This window comes from Diospyros lotus, chromosome 5, assembly GCF_014633365.1.
Source record: "Diospyros lotus cultivar Yz01 chromosome 5, ASM1463336v1, whole genome shotgun sequence".
NCBI lineage: Eukaryota > Viridiplantae > Streptophyta > Magnoliopsida > Ericales > Ebenaceae > Diospyros > Diospyros lotus.
Window position 1 is genome coordinate 6974861 of NC_068342.1, and position 23434 is coordinate 6998294.

The window sequence follows — 23434 nt, forward strand, 5'->3', positions numbered from 1 at the left end:
TTGTTTAATGGAGTGTATGAGACAAAGGAGAACAAAATCCTAAGCATGTCTCTCCCCTCCTCTCCTCTCCTCTCCTCTCCTCTGACCTAACACCACAATTCAACTAATTTTCCAGCTCAGCTGCCCACGTACGTATATGATAAATAATATGCACACGTTATTCCATAGGATTTTTATTTATTCATAAAAACCATAAGTCCTATACACACACACACACATATATAGTACAAAACTTGGTGGAATTTGTGAAGAAAGTAATACATTCAAATTACGTAACATTTGTCTCCATATGGAAGCATATTATAGAGTTTACTAGCAAGCAGCAACCACCTGTTGCTGAAGTAATCCCCAAGCAATTGCTGTGTTTTTGCAGAGTGTGCTCCTCGTTTTAAATAGTTAATATTTTGCTTAGGTGATTGGCCTACCAAATTATAAAAGTATAGTCAAATATTATCAAAAGAATTGAACTATGTATTAAAATAAGAATATAAAATGAGCATTGTTACTCAAACGCATCTAAGGATCCAGTTGCACAATCGTCCATTCACTTGATCCAACAACTGCCCTCTCTCTCTCTCCTTACCCAGCAACTCCATGGCCGTCTCCTCTCTTCTCTTTCTTTCCCTTTTCCATGGCTGTCTTCAATCTCCTCTCTTATCGTCCCTTGCATTACCTCGCCTCTCACGCGATGACCATCGTTGCATTCTCTTTGCTTCGTGACGAGGAGGATGCAGTGATGATCGACTCACAAGAGACAAGGCGATAAGATAGTACAAGGCGGTGAGTAAAAAGTGGCGAGAGGCAACCATGGAAATGAGAGAGATAGGAGAGAAGAGGCGATCAAGGGAAGGGGAAACAATTTTGCGATTGGTGTGAGGGCATTTTTGTCATTTTACCATATTTCGATAACCCTCTATGTACAAGTAACATGGTTCATATATATATTACCCTAAGCTAAGGTCTAGTTTGGTTGTCATATGGGTATATTCCTTACATTAATTATGAAAGATCAAATTCTTTGAAGATATATAAGTTCAAAAACTTATATATAAATTATAAAATATCTTTTTTTTTCCTCATAAAAATTTCTAAGCAAGTTTAAAGCAGTAATCTTTAATTACGTTCAGGTGGTAATTTGATTTTTTATATAAATAGGACTCTTTTACAAATTGATGGAAAAAAAAAAAGAATTCAACTCGCACCTAATTATTAATGATTACCTTAATTAATTCAAAATGACATCTCCTTAAACATTTGAAAGATGCACCAAATCTCTCTTACAATACAAAGGTCAATTTTGTAGAATCAAGAGTGTTCTTGAAATGGGAACAAATTATAAGGGGTGTGTATGTAATTTAGCCCAATAAAAAATTCAATGAACACTTCCCCATACCTATTCATATGGCATGGACCAAATCAGTTTCTACTTTCCTTGTGTTGTCAATTTGTGAATATATATATCAGGTAACTTTGTTATACCCAAATCCAGATCCTGCATACTGATTGAGACACAAGTTTTTGGGACAAAAAGGCTTAAAGAAGACTCCCGACCTACTCAAACTGTTCCTACAGCCGTCTTGGTAACTTTGCCCCATGCACCAAGCAACGTTCAGTGCCTTGTTAGAAAGACTATAAATCGCAGACTATAAATATACATATATATGTGATAGGTAACAGAATCTCAAGATATTATAATCTCTAAGAAGTGGAAGGACAGGAGAGAAATAGAGAGAAAAGGTAGAGGTCCATCAGGGGGTTTCCTAAGAAATGACAACCCAATTTCTATATATTTTACCTTTTAGATCGTGGATGTCCTAAAGGAATTTGATCAATGGCTGAACGAGAAACATTTGTACAACATAAATGAGAAATTAAGACACCAATTAAGGCACAAATTAATCCCGAATGACCCAACAAATTGGGGCGTAGAGATTCTAATTAATTAGATTACACTATGAAGTTCTTAGAGATTGATAAGCCAAAAAGATTTAGTTTGGATACTAAATGAACAACACCTTTTAAGATACTTGAAGATAAACAGATTAAAAAAAATTCAATCCGAATAGAAAATAACCACCAAAATAATCTCCAAACTCAAATAATTTCCACACAAAACCAAAAACAATTCAAGATAGGTCAAAATCTCACAAGAGTGGTGAATGATTCCGATGTAATCAATAAAAGCCACAAAAAAACTCATTATGGATGGCCATTGGCTGCCATTTGGGTACCTTTGGTCTTGGTCTTGTCTGAGTAGGGTCCTGGCATTATTGCTTTTAGCTTCCACTCCAGAAATGCAAGAGCACATGCAACCTGATTAATTCTTATTTTAGGCATTTTTTTTTATTCCAGAACATTTTGATATTAATTTTTTGAAACCCTTCTATTCAATTCTAGAATTGATATTTAGTCTGAACTGAATTGTCTTTTTCTTTTCTTTTTTTTTTGCAATTTTGTTCTATTAGGCAAAATCTTACTTTATTTGGTTAAATGGAGGGTTGTAGTTTCTATAAGAATTCTTCAAGAACTAATAGTTGAATATATATAAATTCCAAGCATTTCAATTTTTCCACAACAGCAAGGTTGAAAAAAAGAATAAACAAGTTCCTAATAATTTTTGTTTTGGTTTAGGAGTTCATAGTCAATCAGATGAGCCGACAACTTTTTAATCAAGGATTATTAAGAAGTGGCAGGTTCCTCTGTGTATCCTCCTAAACGGACGAGATAGATCAATAATTCAGGATGGGTCATGGTTCTAATAAAAATAATATATTAAATTACGAAATAATTCCAAGTCCCAAGTATAAAAAGAATTTTCTATTTGGATCGGAACAACAATAGTTATAAATTTTAATTTTCCCAATTGAGGTCCACCACACAAATAGTCGAAAATCTGTTACTCATTTGGATCAAAATAGCAAATAAGTAACAAATCTAAGCTCAGTGAATATAATTTTTAAGTTTGTTCATTAAAGCTAAACGAGATGATACATGTTTGTATTTTTGTACAATTCCTTTTATAACATAACGTTCTTGTTACTATTATTATCATTTTCCGGATTACGAGACAAATGACTATAAAAAATGAATTAACATTTCCACAGAGTTATCGACCACTCTCAAAACTTTTCTAAGTCAGCTTTATTACAGTTAAAAGATTTAAAGAATCTGCAAGCTACACAAGTCAAAGAAAGCACTTCCAACTAACAGACGTCCTGGAAAACCATCTCAGGCTAGAAATCTTGCACCAAGAGGCTTCTGTTAGACTAGGAAGAAAAGCATACACGAACCCACCAAATAATTCACTTTCTTCATCCATCCTTTTTTCGGAAGCAACTTCCATACTGTATTGTTCAGGACAAGCTGAGTATTGCATGCCAATCAAAACAAGATCATAAAATCAAGTGCACTTCAGAGACCATGCAAGAAATTGAGTTGGAGGATGGCTTTTATTTTCAATAAAAAGATCGATCCGGTCATATCAAAGGGATGAGCGTATGCCACCAAAACCAAAAGCCAAGCAAATATAATTCTTTTCTCAGCTGCCCGCCGGAATACACAGAAATAAAGTTCTTGGAAAAGGTCAAAAAAAAAAAACCCTTTAGAAGGCCCCTAGATCAACGGGCTCCCGTAGGAATCTCTCCATCTGCTTTGCTCTGGTCTTGATGGACATGTCAAACACCTTCTGCCCAAATTCCACCACTAGTCCACCAAGGATATTAGGATCAATCTGACATAGGCACAGCTAAAGTCAGATCATTATAGAACTAAATCACATCTTGGCAGATTACTAGCAAAGCATTAAAACTACCTTCTGTTCAAGATTAACCTTCTTTCCCTGTCCAAGAATTTGCTGGAGGGTTTCTTTCAGTTCTTTCTCCTCTTCAGCAGGAAGAGGCTGGCAAAAAAAAAAAAAAACCAACGAACAATTTAGGACACAGAAAAAGTTATTGGTTTCTCACCGCTACTCAAAATGTATTGAATCAATGCATAGCAAGCAGAGTCAGGCAGTGTATTTTGAGACAAATTTAGAGAGACTGGTTTCTTTGGGTACACAGGGTTAGTCAGATGGTAATCACGCAAAAGGTTTCAAGTTCCAGGGACATATTTCTTTCAGGGAAGAGATAAGGCACAAAACAAAGGATGCCTAGTACAGATCACAAATGATGTAGAGACAACAGTGGCAGATTACCTACAGAAAGACCAAGATAAAGGTGTCACGCTGGGCCTAGGTCCTGGTGGCACAAACAGTGCCGGGCAGCCCGGTCAAACTAATATTCGTCCATACATTCATTTTAAAAGAGATCTTCAAGATGGAATAAACATGATTATGTAACCACTCAACCTTAGCAAAGTCATAATGGCCCAGACTCAAGATTCTAGAAGGGGCTTTGACCAAGTTGCAATGGTACATGCCAAACCATAGCAATTCTATTATTTGAGCTGGCTTCCCCGGCCAAGGGTTCACAGAAACACAAAGACACACACACACACACAAAAAGAAACATTGCATACAAAAAAAGGTGTCCTTAGTGCATGAGGCTCCCCAACCTGTGAGGTCAGGGGAATGCCATCTTTCTAAGCAGCCTCCTTCATTCACAAAAGGACAGTTTCCACAATTCAACATGTAACCTTCTAGTCACAAAGGAGCAACCTTAACGTTACTGTCAAGGATCACCTCTAAAAAACACTGACACAAGCAACAAAACATACCAAGCTTTTAGGGGTAAAAATGAGGGTAGCATTGGGTAGCTGATAGCCATGTAAATTGTCAGATCAAACTACATGAGTTCTAGACAAATGAAGAAAACAACCCCCCCCCCCCCCCCAAAAAAAAAGGAACTATAATGATGTCACCCTAGATAGTTCAATAAAAATCAAATTTGCACGTGCCCAAAAATGATTCTTAAAGACCATCAGTCGTCAGAGCAATGGGACAGAAATATACCAGGGGACTATCCAGCAAGAAGGTTTTATACAGGCCACAGGTTTATCATTCAATGTTCTATCATGCACAGGTGTTGCATACTGTACATGAAAGCGATAATTTCAGATTTATGGGGAACTCACAATGACAGTTGTCACAATAGCTTTCACTTCTCCCTTGTGTGCCATGGTTAATTCTGTAAATTTCTTTGCCATATTTCCTATGTGCCTTAGCCTCCCCTTCTCAGCCACAAGACCTAGCACCAAAATGAAATAAAAAATTTATTGTAAGACTTAAACATAACTGCTAGAAAGTTCAAGCAAGTTGGTAAATTTATTCAGACAACTAGCAGTGAAGCAAGGGCATTACTAATATGTCATCAATGTTTGTATTTTCAGTATTAGTGCATGGTGATTAGGTGCAATAGATTTTACACGACAGCTAGTCCTAATTTAAAACAAGGCTATCCAGATTATTGACCCAATTCTCTATATGGATGTTGAATGGAAGGGAATTAAGAATTGTGTAAATACAACTCCATCTTTTATACTCTTGCAAGAGGAAAGGTGCTGTCATGTTTCACGTAAAAAGAGATAACACATACCTAATATTGAACTTGGCAAGCAGCTAGATCAAACCCATAGTGAGGACAATATCCACAAAGTTGAAGCATTAATTTGACAATAGAGAACTGATATTTATTCCAGAAGAGAATGCCTTATGACTCAACATATTTGTTGCATTCAGCAATAATGAAAAAGGTTGAATTAGAATACCTTACAAAAATTACATAATACCATAGACTTAAATGAAAGTCATCAAAAATGTTGAATGATTGCAACCAACGAACAAAAAAATGTGATTTAGTTGGCAAAAGGCCACAATCCCAGAATGTCTAGTCATGATCAGTGAAAAGCTTTTAGTAATAAAACAGATGCCACTGCCAGAAAGATATTTATACATCAGAAATCCCTCAAACCTCTCATTATTTAACTTTTTGAAATGCAACATTGCAGTGGCATTTGATAGGAAGCCTCTGAAGACCTGAACCATGGACAATTTTTTGGTAGTAGAGTGACATAATAGAGTTTAACCAGCCCCCTAGTGGGGTAGGGGCTTGTGGTTTTTGCTGTTGTTGCAATGGAGGTTTTATCAGATCCAGGGGCATGACACCTACTTGGTGATCTGAGTTCTAAGCGAGAAAAGAAAAAGGTATCAAATGTGTTCATATAGACTCCAAAACTATTGATGGATATATGTATTTTTGTGGATATAACACAAGCAAATGAATTAAATGCCAATTTATTTAGTAATTCAACGTGTACATGTCCTTGCAATTTGTGAACAATGCCAACATGTAGAAAACTAGGAATACAGTAGGATCTATCCAAATATTCTAATGGGAACCTATTGAGCAAAATTCAGTTTGAGCACAAAGCATACAGGAAATGTCATACATAAACAGCAGTGGTCTTTCTTCATTTTTAATTTTGACTCATAGGAAGGAAGCATCTTTAGAGGAGGCAAACTCCATACAAAGAGAAACATAGGGAAAAAAAGAATTAAGAAAATAATTAGACTATATCTCTGCAGGCACTTGCAGATCATCCAGAAACTGCCCAACAGAAGGTAGACCAAAATAAGACACTACCTCACCCATGAGAATAGGTAGGAAAGAATGCTTCCTTCAAGAAAATAATAGAAGGCTCAACTCTTCTGTCACATTCCTAGGGTTACCTATGGTTGTGACTGGAATTAGGGGAGAAAATGAGGATGATAGAATTGAAAGAGGGGGAGAAATTAGCAGAAAAGGGAGGGAGAATTAGAGAAAACTGAGAGAGGGATAGAGAGATTTAGAGGGAAAGGATTCCATTTCATTTCACAAGATATTCCATTCTCTTACAAGTAGCCTTTTTATAAGTATAGCTAGCTGCTAACTGAATTCCTAACAGCACCCATGTGCTCCTAACAAATTGCAAAATATCTACTAACCAACTACAATAACCCTATTACAATGATGTCCATTTATTGCTCCTAAGGTCATGACAATTCTCCTCGTCTTGAAACGTTTCTTGTCCCCAAGAAACTTATTACCAATGAGCCATGGTTTCTTCATCCAATTCCCATTCTCACTGTTTAATCTCTTTTTCTCTCTTTCTCCTTCTAGGCCCATTCCTCTTTGCTTTTGTGTTCCTTCTCTTTTGCTTTTCCTGCACTTGTAGAGTGTTTTCGCAGATCTCCATGCAATGGTTCTCTTTTCCCCCTAATCTGTGAGTCCCAGCAATGTCTTGGGTCTTCGTACATGAACTATGCCAGTGCATGGCAGCAATTAGTAGTCCAACAGCAACAACCCACTTCACAAAGGGTAATTGCAGCTCATGGCCAAGCTCAATCTTGTCTCCCCCATGAATCAAAAGTTTGACAGCACCCCTATTTATCTGTGGAGAATCTCCCATCAACCTCATAGGTATTATCTCCAAATGCTCAGTGCAATGCTATCTGATTACTTCCACTGCTACTGTGACACCCTAGGCCCCGACTTCAGTGTCAAAATCTGTGTATAGGATAGGGAAAGTATCCTTCCTAGCCAAAATTAATCTTCTGACATTCTCATGGTAGTCTTTGGGCAAAGCATGTTGGAGTAGTTCAGTGGCAGGTGGAAGATCTGTAGGACTTGGGTACATTAAGTGTTGTAACTCAGCAACCCATGCTGGAGGAAGTTCACCCATCTGTTTAAGATCAAAAAGAACAATATGCCTCTCCATAGCTGTTCCAAATGGTTGCCACAGCCCCAAGAAGACAGCCCTTAAGCTGTGCCTGTCAGCCTTTTCGTTGATCCTTGGCCACCCCTCCTCAATTTCCAATGCAGCGTAAGAATAGGTACCAATTTGGCTAGTATGATCTAAAGAAACTCCAACCATTTCAGTAGCATCGGATCCTGATCCAACTCATCGTCAGCATGATCTTTAGCCAGCATCACAAATGAATCAATGTTTTGTTCTCATGCTACTTTATCACGATTTATTGGTTGTCCTTCGAATTTTTTGGCAATTGTAACATGATTCATTTCAACGTCTTTCTCCTCCGTTGGAGCCTCAATAATTCCTCCAATAGCTACCCTTCCTGCTGTGTCATCTTGAATGCCCTACTCCATTTCAGGTCTTCCCTCACTTCTTGCACCCACCAGTCTGGATCTTAGGGCCTTAGCAGTCTTAGGAATATCTCCAATCTACTGGTTGCTCTTAATATAACTGTTAGGCTGTCGTATTTGCTTTCTAGAAATGGCTTCCAATGTCGTTTCATGAAGTCTCGCTCTCTCTACCGCTTGTTCTATCGTGGTAGGACGCACTATTCTCACAATAGGTCTCAACACATCGCTAAGACCATCAATGAATTTCAACACAAAGTAAAATTCCTTCAAAGTCAGTTGAAAATTAAGCATCAACGCTTTCAATTCCTCAAATTTGACCTTATAATCCGTGACTAACCCTTCTAGCATTAGGTTATTGAATTCATCTCTAAGTTAATTTAAGGAAGTAGAGTACTCCTTAGAGAAGCATTCAACAGGAACACTAACCAAAAATTTCTGTGAAACTAGAATCATCAAGTCATCCACCTTTCATTTGAGGTTATCGAATTCATTTCTCGTTGCGACCTACTCCTTCTTGAGTGTTGTCTCCCTTGACTATGCACTTCCACTAAGTCCTGCGGCCATCTCCATAGTTTAATTTCATTTGAAAATCGTCCTCCACAATTGAGATCTCCTTCCTCACAGCCTGCTGAAACTGCCTAAGCTTAAAGGATAGAAGCAATTGAGAACAGCCTCTAGGTATCGCTTATGTTCAACAACCACCAATAATCAACAATTATCTGACTTCTACTGAGTTCATCTTCCTTAATCACCTTAGAATGAATGGCTTCCAGCCGTCACTTAGGTCTTACGAAAACTTAATACACCTCAAGAACTGAAGTCGCCTAGATCTGTTAGGTAATCGATCTCCTCAAAACAATTGGCAACCTATAATTGGCTGCCTCAGGAAGTCATCTAGACTTAACCTACCTCAAATAGAGTCCGCCAAGATCTGGGTCTACCAATAGCCATGAATTAACAAGCCCTCAATCCAATTCTGGAACCAAGGTTCACCAACCACGTCCATTGTATTGATCGTCGATGTGCAGCGATTGTTCCTTGGGTTCGGTCCAACTCGTGCTCTCTAATGGAAAGCTTCACACCTATCAGTCAACAAGTTTGCTTAGCCTCTCGTTTACTTCCTCTAGTTCCTCTCCAATCGTGATCACTTACAGTGGTGAACCTCTTGCCAATGATAGCCCAGCCAATGATGCATCAACGCTTCCTGGTGGTGATTGATTGATTGAGTCACTTAGAGCTCCACTCACCTAAGCTTGGATAACTTGAATGAATTTGATCAGTGGGTAGTTCCGATCATGGTGGTGATCCTCCGATGTCTTGGAATAGGCTGACCCAGGTCTTCGTTCATATCCCTCCTTCGTGACTGAGTCTTGCCCAACTCGATCGGTTTGTACTTTTGATCGGTGAGACGTCCACCTCGTTCGCCCAAACTGCGTGGTTCACTGAAAGGCTGCCTCGGCCAATGATAGCAATTGATACAACCATGACACCAAATCCTTCCTTTGTTTCTGCTGTTAATCTCTTCTCGCAATGGGTAAGACCACAACACCACGCCCAATCCAATTTGCGATCACTTCCGATTCCAAATCACTAGAACTTACCGCTAGTTCAAATCACGACACCCACTCCCGAGTCCAAGTCACGACACCCACTCCTAGTCCAAATCACTAGAAACTCACTCTCAATAATCGAAAAGCAACGTCGGAATTTGCTTCCAGTGACCAATTTAAAGTGATCGAACAAACCGCTTTTGTCAAAATCACAGCCGAGAATTATCGGCTCTAATACCATTTGTCACATTCCTAGGGTTACCTAGGGTTGTGACTGGAATCAAGGGAGAAAATAAGGATGATAGAATTGAAGGAGGGAGATAAATTAGCGGAAAGGGAAAGAGAATTAGAGAGAACCGAGCGAGGGATAAAGAGAATTAGAGGGTAAGGATTCCATTTCATTTCACAAGATATTCCATTCTCGTACAAGTAACCTTTTTATAGGCATAGCTAGCTACTAACTGAATTCCTAACAGTACCCATGTGCTTCTAACAAATTGCAAAATACCTACTAACCAACTACTATAACCCTATTACAACAATGCCCCTCTATTGCTCCCAGGGTCATGACATCTTCAAAGGCTATTCTATGTCTTTCTAGCCATAGATGATACATCACACAAAAAGAAGTGCCAAAGCAAGGCACCACAATGTCTCCAGCACCATCAACTCCAACTAAAAGGAACCAAAGATCTACTATCAAAATAGACAAAATAAGAGGCCAAAACTCCCTCAACACTAAGCAGTGAAGTTCAACTTGATTTAGTATCTTTTCTTTTACTTAGTTTCATTGTGCCTTCTTAACATTATTAATCAATCTACAATGTTAAAATGTTGTCTAGAGTATAAGTTCATAAGATCAATTATAGCATTGTATTTGAGGGGCAATGAAGTATTAAATAGAAGTTGTAACCCAAACTGCAAGTAGTGTTCAGTTGGGGGGCTAAACTGTAAATATTTTGTTTTCATTGGGATATCCACCCACTATTATAAATAGAGGGCAAGGGATAGCAAATGAGTAGAGAGTTCTCATTTTTTCTATTTGTAAAAAGTGCTGATTGTTTCTGAGAGAAAGGCTAGGTGTTGTTAGCTTTGTAATCTTGGGGAAAACAATTGGGGCATTCGGGAAATAGAAGGGAGAGAAGGGCCACTACTGTACTGATCAATTTCTGAAAATAAAGACTGCTCTCGGGAGGTTTTTAGAGGCTGGATGTAGTGCCATTCACATGGCATGAACCAGGATAATCTTGGTGTTCTTGTGCATGTGTGGTTTGTGTTTCTTGTCTGGTTTAATTCTGTTTCAGTTTATATTTTCTGTTGATTCTATTACATCTGTTCCTAAGATCTAATCCGTGAGTATGTGAGAGGAAGTGTGGTAGAATTCCTGTCCAAGAAAGTAGTTCCAGGACCATAGGTATAACAAATTGGTATCAGAGCCTATTTCTAGCATCAAGATTTCTTCTGTTTTGATTCTCGGTCACAGAATAGTGTCAAATAATGGCTGCAACTAGGTATGACATAGAGAAGTTTGATGGCCAGAATGATTTCAGCCTTTGGAAGATGAAGATGAGGGCTTTACTAGGAAATTTAGGGCTGGAAGAGGCCTTAGGCAGTGAGGAAACCACCAGAATCCCTTACGGATGAACAAAAAAAGGAAATCGGTGATAAGAGAAAAGAAATTAACAAGAAAGCATTTAATACCTTAATTCTAAGTCTAGGAGACAAAGTCTTGCGAGAAGTGTCAAAGATGACAACCGCGGAGGACCTTTGGAATAGGCTAGAAACCCTTTACATGACCAAGACTCTTTCTACCAGGTTATACTTAAAGACCAAGTTCTTTTCTTTCAAGATGGTTGGAAATCAAAAGCTACAAGATCACATTGACATTAAGTATGATGATGAGGATAAGGCATTGGTCTTATTGCACTCATTGCCAAGATCATATGAGACTTTTGTTGACATCTTGAAACATGGTAGGGATAAATTGTCTTTGGATGATGTAATAGGGGCTTTAAATTCTAAGGAATTGCAGCTAAAGGTAGAAGACAATAACTCAGCAAGTGATGCCCTCTTGATTAGTTTTAGACCGGATAAAAATGATCCTAAGCAAAAAGGAAGGTCTAGGTCAAGATCTAGGAATGGCAGGAGGAAAATAAAATGTTTTCATTGCCATGAGAAGGTCCACATCAAGAGAAACTGCCCAAATAAGAAAAAAGAAAGCCAGGAGAAAACCACCCCCAAATGTTCAAACACCATGTGTGGTGTTGGCTACGAGAGTGTGGATGTCCTATAGTCTTTCTAGGTATGCAGTAAAATAGCATAGGTCCTAGGGTTAGGGTGTAATTCTCATAGGAAAAGGGTATTTACCCATTGAGACAAGGTGGAGGGGGAGGGGGAAATGTTTTGTCTAGGCATCAATTAAGGTCAAGGGAAATTGGAGATGGGAGAAATTAAGATGCATGGTGGAGCTGTTCCAGATTATTAGAAGCTATAAAATATGCCCCTGTTTTAATAAGAAAGTCTAATGTCCTTAGGAATAATTAGATAGTGAGAATTGGAGTCCTAAGAGTTGCTAGGAGCTCTTAGAGAGATGGAAGCAACCCTCAAGAAAAGAGATTATGTGGTGCATGCTTGCAGGTTTTGTGGATAAGCTGCAGCCACTAAGGATAGCCTATGATAAGTTAGATTAGGGCATTTCTTGAGGATGGCTCACAATGGTGAGCAAGAACTAGGAAAGGTATCTAAGGGTAGAGATATTAGGGGAGGAAAAATTTGCAGGTGTATGGGAATAGAAACCATGTAGTTTGGTAAGGTCGCCAAAGTAGAAATCTCCAAATCAGACCTTGTATATGTCAAAAGCCCATTAGAGATCAATTCTAGGATCTAGGGTGACCTATCTGGGCTTTGTCTCATGGTGGAGCTAGGTGAAGTGTACCTAGTGAAGATGGTGTGTTCCTAAGGAATTCCCAAGCGTATATGAGCTTGCTGGAATTTAGGAAGCTTGCTGGAAATTGCTTCTGATGTGAAGGGTTAGGTGTGTGGAGTTGTGTAATAGGTATACCTACGTCTCCTAAAGCTAGGGTTCTTACCTATGAGGGAAAACTCTACTAATAGGACATGGAATTAGTTGATCCCAAGGGCAGGGGATGGAATCTGGAATGCTGTGTAAAGAAAAACAGCAAGGAGAATCCTCTAGGAATGTCCTAAACTAACCTATGAACCAGGGTATAGCAATAGGGAAATTTGGAAAAAAAAATTGTCAGAATTCATTGTGTAAGCTTTGGCTCCTGCAGTGAGGGTCCTTGTGAACAGTGAGGGGAAAAGGGTGTGTGCAAGTGTTGTCTTGTATGGAGTAGCCCATGTTGATCAAAATCTGGATTAAGCAAGGAAAGTGAAATAAAATCATCTTGTAGATAATGAGCAAGGAAATAGAAGGTCTAGTGTTGCCTAGGATGGATAAAAGATAAAACCACAAGTAATCTACCAGTGAGGTATGGAATGTTGGGTTTAAGGAGTCTTATGCATTGTTTTTGAGTGCTAAGGAATAGGCTGGAAAATAGAAGAGGGATGCACTCTTGTCCAAATGAATGGCATGGAGCCATGTAAATTTGGGGAGAAAAATTAAACTTGGACTTAAATGGAATATCCCTTAGGTTAAAGGGGTGGAGTGCTGTTGTAGTGTCTATTTGTAAATTAAGGAAGTGCTGGGAAATGGGAAAAGTCTAGGGAAATGGCTAGACATGGCCATTGGTTATAGCAGCACATGAAGGCTTAATTTGGGTCAAATAGGTGTCACTAATCAGCTAGTATCCATGGAAAATTAAGAGAGAAATTGGTCTTATAGAGTAGCCCAAGGGATTAGAGGTTAGAGGAAAAGGTAAGCAAGGTTTATTGCTTAGAAGGTCTCTCTATGAGTTAAGTAATTCCTAAGCCAAAATATTATAAGAATTGGAGTCTCTTATGATGGTCCAAGGGGTTAAAAATGAGTGCATGGAAAAGCTGTGTGTATTCCAGTCGTATGCCTAGTATATTGAGAGGCAGTTTTATTGGAATTTTTCTCCTAATAGAACTCTCAAGGTGAGTGTTTAGATCAGTGTTTGAGAGTGTGGGAGAAAGGATAAGCTGGAAATCTAAGGCATAGAGATTGGAATAGAAATGAACAGCTTGAGGCAGCCTAGGTCTCCCAAACATAAGCATATCTTAGTAGGCTGATAGTTAGAAGAGTCTCAAGAGAGTTGAGCAGTTCTTTAAGTTTGAAACAAACATAAGAGAAAGACAGTGGTAAAGCCTAAGAGGCCGAATATGGGAGCTAGGAGTAAGTCTAGCAGTGATAAGGCCTGTCCGGGTGGGGTTCACTGTTGTTGTGATGCTGTATAAAAGTTTGGACAATTTGAGAATTGAGATTAAGAAATAACATTAAGTATGGATTTGGTTTATGGTGGAGTGTACTTAGACAAAAAGTTATGTATTAACCCTAAAAGGAATGTCTAGGTAGAGAAAGTTGGGATAGCCAATGGACAGTCCATTTGGCTTAGTCTTTAAGTCCCATCATGGAGTATATCAATAATATTGATGTTAGGAAAAGTTATTCATTAGGAAATCCCTTGAAAAGGATAATATCTAATGAGAGTTGCAGGTTTAGTTATTGCATCCCTTGAAAAGGATAATATCTAATGAGAGTTGCAGGTTTAGTTATTGCATCTGGAATTTTATTCAAAAGTGGTCCATTGTTATGTTTTACAGCATTGATTTGTTTCTTTGATGTGTGTGTGTTTTTGAGTGATCAGGTGCAGCAGGAAGAACCTATGAGAGCAGGTTCATTTCATCTATTGGAAGGCCAAAAAAACTTGGATGGATGAAGGTTGAAGTATACTCAAGACAATGGTGGAGAATTGTTAAAATGTTGTCTAGAGTATAGGTTCATAAGATCAGTTATAGCATTGTATTTGAGAGCCAGTGAAGTATTAAATAGAAGTTGTAACCCAAACTGTAACTAGTGTTCAGTTGGGGGGTTAAACTGTAAATATTTTATATCTTCATTGGGATATCCACCCACTATTATAAATAGAGGGCAAGGGGTAGCAAATGAGTAAAGAGTTCTCATTTTGTCTGTTTGTAACGAGTGCTGATTGTTTCTGAGAGAAAGGCTAGGTGTTGTTAGCTTTGTAATCTTGAGGAAAACAATTGGGGCGTTTGACAAATAAAAGGGAGAGAAGGGCCACTACTGTACTGATTGATTTCTGAAAATAAAAACTGCTCTCGGGAGGTTTTTAGAGGCTGGATGCAGTGCCATTCACATGGCATGAACCAGGATAATCTTGATGTTCTTGTGCATGTGTGGTTTGTGTTTCTTGTTTAATTTAATTCTATTTCAGTTTATATTCTCTGTTGATTCTATTAAATCTGTTCCTAAGATCTAATCTGTGAGTATGTGAGAGGAAGTGTGGTAGAATTCCTATCCAAGAAAGTAGTTCCAGCGGCCCTAGGTATAACATACAATTGTTTAAATTAAATATTGGAATCTGTTTGCATATTGAGAAAAATAATATTCAGTTACACCCACAAAATTTAACTAGCGTCATACCTAAAAAGTTCTTCATGATATCTGAAAATTTAGCTTCAGAACAAATTGCGTTCATGGCTTTTGTTCTAGTATCTGCACTGACTGAAACATCTTTCATGAACTGAGAAAATATGCTGCTTTTCTTTGTAGCCTCAACAAAGTCAAGAAGCTCAGATTCAACCTTGTCCAGAATATTGGCTTTTACTGCTGCTAGATACAGAGCAGAAGCATAGTTTCCAGAAACCCCAAACAAAGTAAGAGGCACCTGAAATTTACAAAGAAACAATGCATAAAAATAAGCACAAGGAGATACTTGTAAAATAGTTAATAGTGAACATTGATCATTAATCACCACAAGGGTCATGGGAGAATCAATTACATGCTTTTAGTGCTATTGGTAAAATAAACAGTCTGCAGTTTAACAAACAAGTTTATTTTTCCCTATTTTGTCCCACATTTGTTACTTACTTCTAACATTAATAAGTACATAATCACAATCAGTCTGTTCATAGCAGAACCCAAAAAGCACAGCACAGCATGGCAGTACCAAACATGTCCATACATTGATGTGAGTCATTGGTGGTTTACTAGGGTTTAGAATGGGATCTTGGAGGAAATTGAAGAAGAAAGAACAGAATGGAGGGAGAAAACAGAACAGAAGGGAATTTCAAAGAGAACAGGGAGAACCGAGAGAAAGGAAGAGGAATTGAGAGAGAATCTGACACAGAACAAATCAATCAATCAATAGCTGCCTCTTCTCTATTCAACAGCCTATTTGTAGGCTGTTTACATCCATGCAATTATTACCCAACTAACAACTCGAGTACACACTACACACTAAGGGAAATACAAACAAGAAACAATTACAACTAATGCCCTTGGGATCAAGACAATCCCCCCTCCTTGAGAGGTTTCTTGTCCCCAATAAACTTTGTTGTGTTTGCCTAGAGTTTATGCGATAGAAGATCGGTAATATATTGGAATTGCATCGGCTGGAAGATTATATCAATTACATTTAAAATACCAGTGTAATATACTTAGTATTTTGGAGGCCTAATTGTAATATCCCAATAATAGTTAGTTATATTGGGGTGTCCACCCTTTCTATAAATAAGAGGACATGGGAGGCAATCGAGAGGCAATCCAAGGAGAGTTTCTATTTTATCTATGATCGAGTATTGTTTTTGTTCTCAAGAAAGAAAGGCTGAGTGTTTAGTTTTGTGTATTCTTGAGAGAATGAGTTGTATGTACTTAGGGAAATAGATGAGGGTTAGAAGTTGATGTACTGATCGATTTCATCTGAATAAAAGGCTGTTTTGTGTGGGTGTTGGACTGCTGGACGTAGGTTTGCCAAAGGGCATTCCGAACCAGGATAAATCTCGTCTCTTGCTAGTTTGATTTATTTTTTTGTAATTTTCATTTTTCATTCTGTTTTTTGTCTGATTACTTGATTGGTTTCTAATTCTGTGTGTTACTGTTTTGCCTAAAGTAAAAGCTGGATTTATTGAAGAAACCAGGAAAGAATTAAAGATGATGTGGCAACAGTTAGTTAATAGGACTTAATTGTATCTAATTGCTTTAGCAAGGGTAGTTTTGACTTTTGTAAAGTTAGTTATCTCCCTTAGATATTTCCGCCTCCCTTAGTCTATATATAGAAGGGTGTGGAGGCCGGTTTACATCATCAGTCATTCATATCTTTTATTCCTTGGGTTCGGGTACAGGGAGAGGCGTAAGAGAGAGTTGTGTGTTTCAAGTTCTTGTTAGCTTCAGTTGAGTATTGTATCCGAGATTAAAGGAAGAGGGAAAAAAGGGAATACTTGTACTGGTTTCAGACTTGTTTCTAGTGGATTGTTTGCTTCTTGGATTGTTGGATGTAGAGCCATGTAAATGGCATGAACCAGGGTAAATCTTGTGTGCTGCATTCTGGTTTGATTTCTCTACTTTTAAATTATGTTTTACATTTCTACTTTCAGTATTCAATGTTGGTTTGAATTCGGTGAGATTCTTGAGTGATTCTTGAGAGATCATAGTCTCGGTTTTAACACTGTGAGTAAGGATTCGAGTGGGAGTTCTCTTCGGTTTGATCCCGTTTTGATAGTCCTAATATCAACAATCTGGTATCAAATCCTTCCTTCAAACCAAGATAAGCTTTCTTGCTATTTTTTGTTGATAATTTCTTGTTGAATTTGTTAGTCGTTAGTTCTGATTATGGCTGCAACAAGATACGATATAGAAAAATTCACTGGCCAAAACGATTTCGGCCTTTGGAGGATTAAGATGAAAGTGCTTCTAGGGAACCTAGGACTAAAAGGGGCATTAGAAGAAGAGAAAAATTACCTAAATCTAGCACTGCCAAACAAAAACAACAATATAGTAAACAGAGAGAAGAATAGATGAAAAAGCATATAATACTTTGATTCTTAGTCTTGGTGATAAGGTCCTATAGGAGGTCTCCAAGATGACCACGACTCTATCCCTATGGAATAGGTTAGAGACTTATATTTCACCAAAACCCTTTCCACCCGACTATTCTTGAAAACCAGATTTTTCTCATTTAGAATGGGAGAAGGCCAGAAGCTGCAAGACCATATAGATGACTTTACGAAGCTATGCTTAGATCTGGAAAACATTGATATAAAGTATGACGATGGGGATAAGGCTCTTGTCCTTTTACATTCTTTACCAAGATCTTATGAAACTTTTGTTGACATATTAAAACATGGAAGAGAAAACCTATCTCTAGATGATGTTATTGGAGCTTTAAACTCCAACGAACTTCAACAAAAGGTAGAAGTCAGGAATTCCATAGGAGATGCTCTTACAGCTTGATCAAGGTCATAAAAGAAGGACCAAAGAACTAAGGGAAGGTCTAGATCAAAGTCTAAAAAGGGCAAGAAAACTGTAAGATGTTTCTTATGTCACGAAGAAGGTCACATTAAAAGGAATTGCCCTAAGAAAAAGAGGAATTTTAGAATAAAGGGAACGCTGAGATTTCGTCCTCAATTTGTAGATTTGATTATGACAGTCTTGATGCACTTATTGTGTCAAATACCAAGGATAGGCAGGCCTAGGTGTTAGATTATGGTTGTTCATTCCACATGACTCCTCATAGGGATTGGTTCCTAAGTTTTAGGGACATAGATGGGGGTAAAGTCCTTCTAAGAAACAACCAGGAATGTAAAATCAAGGGGATTGGGGATGTTAAAATCAAAATGCATGATCGAATAATCAGGACATTGTCTGTTGTAAGATATGTACTAGACTTGAAGAGAAATCTGATATCCCTTGGAGAATTAGACAAAAACGGCTACTCCTATAAAGGAGTTGGTGGAGTCCTTAAGGTAGCGAAGGGGTCCCTCATATGCATGAAGGCTATACTTCAAAATGGCATATATATGCTACAAGCATCCACAGTGTGTGGAGAGTCAGTATTAGGAGAGAGAAAATCCTATGAGCAGTCCGGGCTATGGCACTATAGGATGGCTCACATTAGTGAGCAACGACTTAAAGGGATTGGCTAAGCAAGGGATTTTAAGTGCTGGAAAGGTTACAGCTATAGACAAATGTGAAACATGCATGTTTGGAAAATCTGTAAAAGTTAAATTCCCTAAAAAAGTCAATTCACTCCACTAAGGCCCCTCTAGAATATATTCATTCTGATCTATGGGGCCCTTCCCAAACCTTATCTCATGGTGGAGCTAGGTATTTCTTATCCATAATTGATGATTATTCTAGAATCGTTGTTTATGTTTTAAAATCAAAGGATAAAACTTTTGAAACTTTCCAAACCTGGAAAACTATGATAGAAAATCATAAAGGAAGCAAAATTAAGATCATTAGGACTGATAATGGGTTGGAATTTTGCAATAAGGAATTTGTCCACCTATGTAAACAAGATGGTATCCTAAGACACCTATCGATTCCAGGAAATCCCAAACAGAACGGTTTGGCATAATGAATAGAACTCTCTTAGAGAGAGTTAGGTGCATGATTATTCATGCTAGGCTTTCCAAATCTTTTTGGGGAGAAGCCTTATCTACGACAGCCTACGTTATTAATAAGTCACCATCTGCAGCCATAGGGTTTAAAACCTCCTATGAAATGTGGACTGGTCACAAGCCTAATATAGATCATATTAGGGTGTTTGGGTGTATAGCCTATGCTCACTCTAAGCAAGGCAAGCTGGACCCTAGAGCAATTAGGTGCTTGTTTATAGGATACCCGGAAGGAGAAGGGTTATAAATTGTGGAGTTTAGATCCAAATATGCCTAAGACCATTGTGAGCAGAGATGTCACCTTTGATGAGGGATCTAACATAAAAGACTTTGAGAGAAAGGAAGAATCAAAGGTTGTTGAGATAGAAAAATTAGTAGGTGTAGATATACCTGAAAAACCATTAGATAGAGCCCAAAATAATTCTCAAGATCAAGACTTAAACCTTCAAGAAGAAAATGAAGGGTATGGAGAATCTTCTCCAAGTCAGCAGGATGACTATGAAGCATTCTTTTCTGGGCAGCAAGAGGATTATGAAGAATCCTCCTACTCAGAAAATCCTCCTGATCCAGAGAGATACAATGTTGCTAGAAATAGGCAACGAAGGGTTTCCAAACCTCCGGTAAGATATGGCTATTCTGATTTAGTTTCCTATGCCCTGTCAAGTACAGTGATAGAAATAGGGGAGGAACCCCTTTCATATGAAGCAACAATAAGGTCCAGAGATTCTCAGAAGTGGCAGGAAGCCATGAAACTGAGATGGACTCTCTTAAATGGAATAATACTTGGGTTCTTGTAGAAAAACCCTTAGGAAAGAGGGTTGTTAGCTGGAAGTGGATATATAAAATTAAGGAAGGTGCTGGGAAGGAAGACAAACCTAGGTATAAAGCTAGACTAGTGACTAGAGGCTTTACTCAAGTAGCTGGTGTAGATTTCAATGAGATATTCTCACCTGTAGTGAGACACACCTCAATAAGGATTCTACTTGCAATCACAGCCCATCAAGACTTAATTTTAGAATAAATGGATGTCACCACAGCTTTTCTACATGGAGATTTAGAGGAAAATATTCTTATTGCAAGCCAATCAGCTAGAGAAATCATGAATTTAAAACTGAGTTTGAGATTAGTTTTTGAGATGAAAGATTTAGGAAAAGCTAGGAAGATATTGGGCATAGAGATTAAAAGGAACATGCAACATAGGCAGCTAATTTTGTCTCAAAAATCCTATCTTAGCAAGTTGATCAAGAGCTTCAACATGAGTGATGCAAAGGATGTATCAGTTCCCTTTGCCCAACACTTTAAACTATCACATGAGCAGTCTCCTAATGATGAAGGCGGCAATAAGGAAATGAGTAAGATTCCTTACTCTAATGCGGTTGGGAGCCTAATGTATAGCATGGTCTGTACAAGACCAGATTTGGCCAATTCTATGAGTGTATCTAGTAGGTTTATGGTCAATCCCAGTAAGGCCCATTGGGATGCTGTAAAATGAACCTTTAGGTATGTTAAAGGAACTTTAGGTATGGCTTTGGTTTATGGTGGAGGTAAATTAGAAGGAAAACCTTATATCTTAGGGTTCACACATGCAGATTTTGCTGCAGATATCAACAAGAGGTCTTTAACAGGTTATGTATTCCAACTGTGGGAATCTTCCATTAGCTGGAAAACGAACCTGCAATTGGTAGTGGCATTATCCACAACTGAGGCAGAATATATTGTTGTAACTAAAGCAATAAAAGGTCTTTGGCTTAAGGGAATCATTAGTGAACTACTAGAAATAGATGTTAAGGTTAGGCTAATGTGTGATAGTCAAAGTGCTATTCACTTGGTTAAGAATCCTTCAAACCATGTAAGAACCAAACACATAGATGTTAGGTATCATTTCATTAGGGAAATTCTTGAGGAGGAGGAGATAACTCTAATAAAAGTTGCAGGACAAGAAAATGCAGCTAACATGTTTACCAAAGCCGTCCCTATATCTAAATTACAGCACTGTTTATCTATTCTTAATGTTCTTTGTGTCTAATATGATCAGTGTTTTTGTCTTACATTCCAGATGAGAGCAGCTTCAAGCTATCAAGTGAAGAACTCAAGGCAAATGGTGGAGAAGTGTTTTCCTAGAGTTTATGCGATAGAAGATCGGTAATATATTGGAGTTGTATCGGCTAGAAGATTAGATCAATTACGTTTAAAATACCAAGGGTAATAGACTTGGTATTTTAGGGACCTAATTGTAATATCCCAATAATAGTTAGTTATATTGGTATGTCCGCCTTTTCTATAAATAAAAGGGCATAGGAGGCAGTCAAGAGGCAATCCAATGAGTTTCTATTTCATCTATGATTGAGTATTGTTTTCGTTCTTGAGAAAGAAAGGCCGAGTGTTTAGTCTTGTGTATTCTTGAGAGAATGAGTTGTATGTACTCGGGAATATAGATGAGAGTTAGAAGCTGAAGTACTGATCGATTTCATCTGAATAAAAGGCTACTCTGTGTGGGTGTTGGATTGTTGGATGTAGGTTTGCCAAAGGGCATTCTGAATCAGGATAAATCTCGTCTCTTGCTGGTTTGATTTATCTTTCTTTAATTTTCATTTTTCATTCTGTTTTTTGTCTGATTACTTGATTGGTTTCTAATTCCATGAGTGTGTAAGGATTCGAGTGGGAGTTCTCTTCGATTTGATCCTATTTTAATAGTCCTAATATCAACAAAGTTGTTAAAACTGAGCCGTTGTTTCTTCATCCAATTCCCGTTTTCATGATTTGATTTATTCTTCGCATTTTCTTGTTCTTTTCTGTTACTTGCTTTAGCCTCTTTTTATTTCTCCTTCTTGGTTTTATTTTATGGATAAAAGAGAAAACAACATCTCTTTGTTTAGCAGATATGCTCTTGAAGTACCTCCTTTATTTTCCTATGCTAAAATCAGCACCAAACTCCTTTGTATTTTTGGTAGCTAATAAATCTCCAACAATATCATTTGCTATGATTTCCTTAGTAGTGCCTAAAAGATCAACAAAATCTTTTGCCACATGTGGACATTTTTTAACTGCCTTTTCCTCCTCCTCTTTGGCGCTATTCTGTAGATCCTCAAAAATTGGCTTTGTATTGTCATCAGAAATTGGAGGAGTACCTATTTCTTCAAGAGAAACAGACTTGAAGTTTTCAAAATCCACAGTTGCTATGATCATATCCCTTCTCGATTTCACATCTTTTACTTCCTCATCTTCCATAGAGATCTCCTCAATCGAATTATCTTTTACTTCTTGAATTTCCTTATCCATTGCGGGAAATTCATCAACTTCATGCTGCAAACTAGGGGTGGCCATAGAAATACCTTCGTTCTGTTAGCTACTCTTAAAATAACATTTAGACAGCAGCCCATGCTTTCTACAAATGGCTTCTAACGCCCACTCTTGCATCCTAACCCTCTCAACTGTTGCTTGTGTATCATAGCAGGACACATCATTTTCACCATAGGCCTCAGCATATCATTAAGACCATTAATGAATCTTGATACAAAATAAGACTTAGTCAAAGTTGGATGGGAATTGAGCACCAGTACTTTCAATTTCTCAAACTTACCAAGTACTCCATAACCGAGTCCTATTGTTTGAGCTTGTTGAGCTCCTCTTTGTAACTCTTGTCTCCAACCTGATCCTTCTTGGTAAACTTTATCAAAAATTCATCAAACTTACTTGATAGGCCTTTCAATTTGCTATCAATTATGTCCCAAGTATTTGCAATTCCTGTATCCATCTTCTCAATTCAAATCCTTGCAAATTCTCCTCTATAATAGCTTCTTGATCAGCTTCTAAGGATCCCCTTAGAAATCGCCTCCTTAGCGGCTTCAAGTTCTGTCCACATCTTTTGATAATTGATCACCTATATAGTAAATCTCACAATGCAACACCTTTTAAAACAGAAAAGAAGAGGTTTGTACAATTTGGATGTAGGTTTGTACAATCGAAAGACATCCACACTTGTGAAGTTAACCTCCAAGGAAAGCACAAGAGGAAATCGGTGGATGGGAAGCAAAGGTGCAAATGTAAGAAATGCGGTGTCATATTTATTTGTGAAAGCAAGTATGGGACAGGTAATCTTAGATGCCATAGTGAAATTTGTGTTAGAAAAGACACTGCTGATATTGGGCAATTGCTGTTGAACAAAGATATGTCAATAAGATCCACTAAATTTGATCATGATAAGTTTAGAGAGTTGGTTGCGGCTGCCACTGTTATGCATGATTTGCC

At 37.9% G+C, this 23434-nt stretch overlaps 1 protein-coding gene across 1 annotated transcript in view; it reads right to left on the reverse strand.

Moving 5' to 3' along the window:
* Positions 1 to 3421: 3421 nt before the first annotated feature.
* LOC127801856 (ATP synthase subunit O, mitochondrial-like) overlaps positions 3422 to 23434 on the reverse strand; it is a 31223-nt gene continuing 11210 nt past the window's right edge. Inside the window, exons 3-6 of the mRNA XM_052337339.1 lie at positions 15213 to 15456; positions 5071 to 5183; positions 3812 to 3898; positions 3422 to 3730 (exon numbers count right to left, since the gene is read on the reverse strand). Of these exons, the coding sequence (XP_052193299.1) occupies positions 3602 to 3730; positions 3812 to 3898; positions 5071 to 5183; positions 15213 to 15456 (573 nt within the window). The 3' untranslated portion in view covers positions 3422 to 3601. The remainder of the gene's footprint in view (positions 3731 to 3811; positions 3899 to 5070; positions 5184 to 15212; positions 15457 to 23434) is intronic.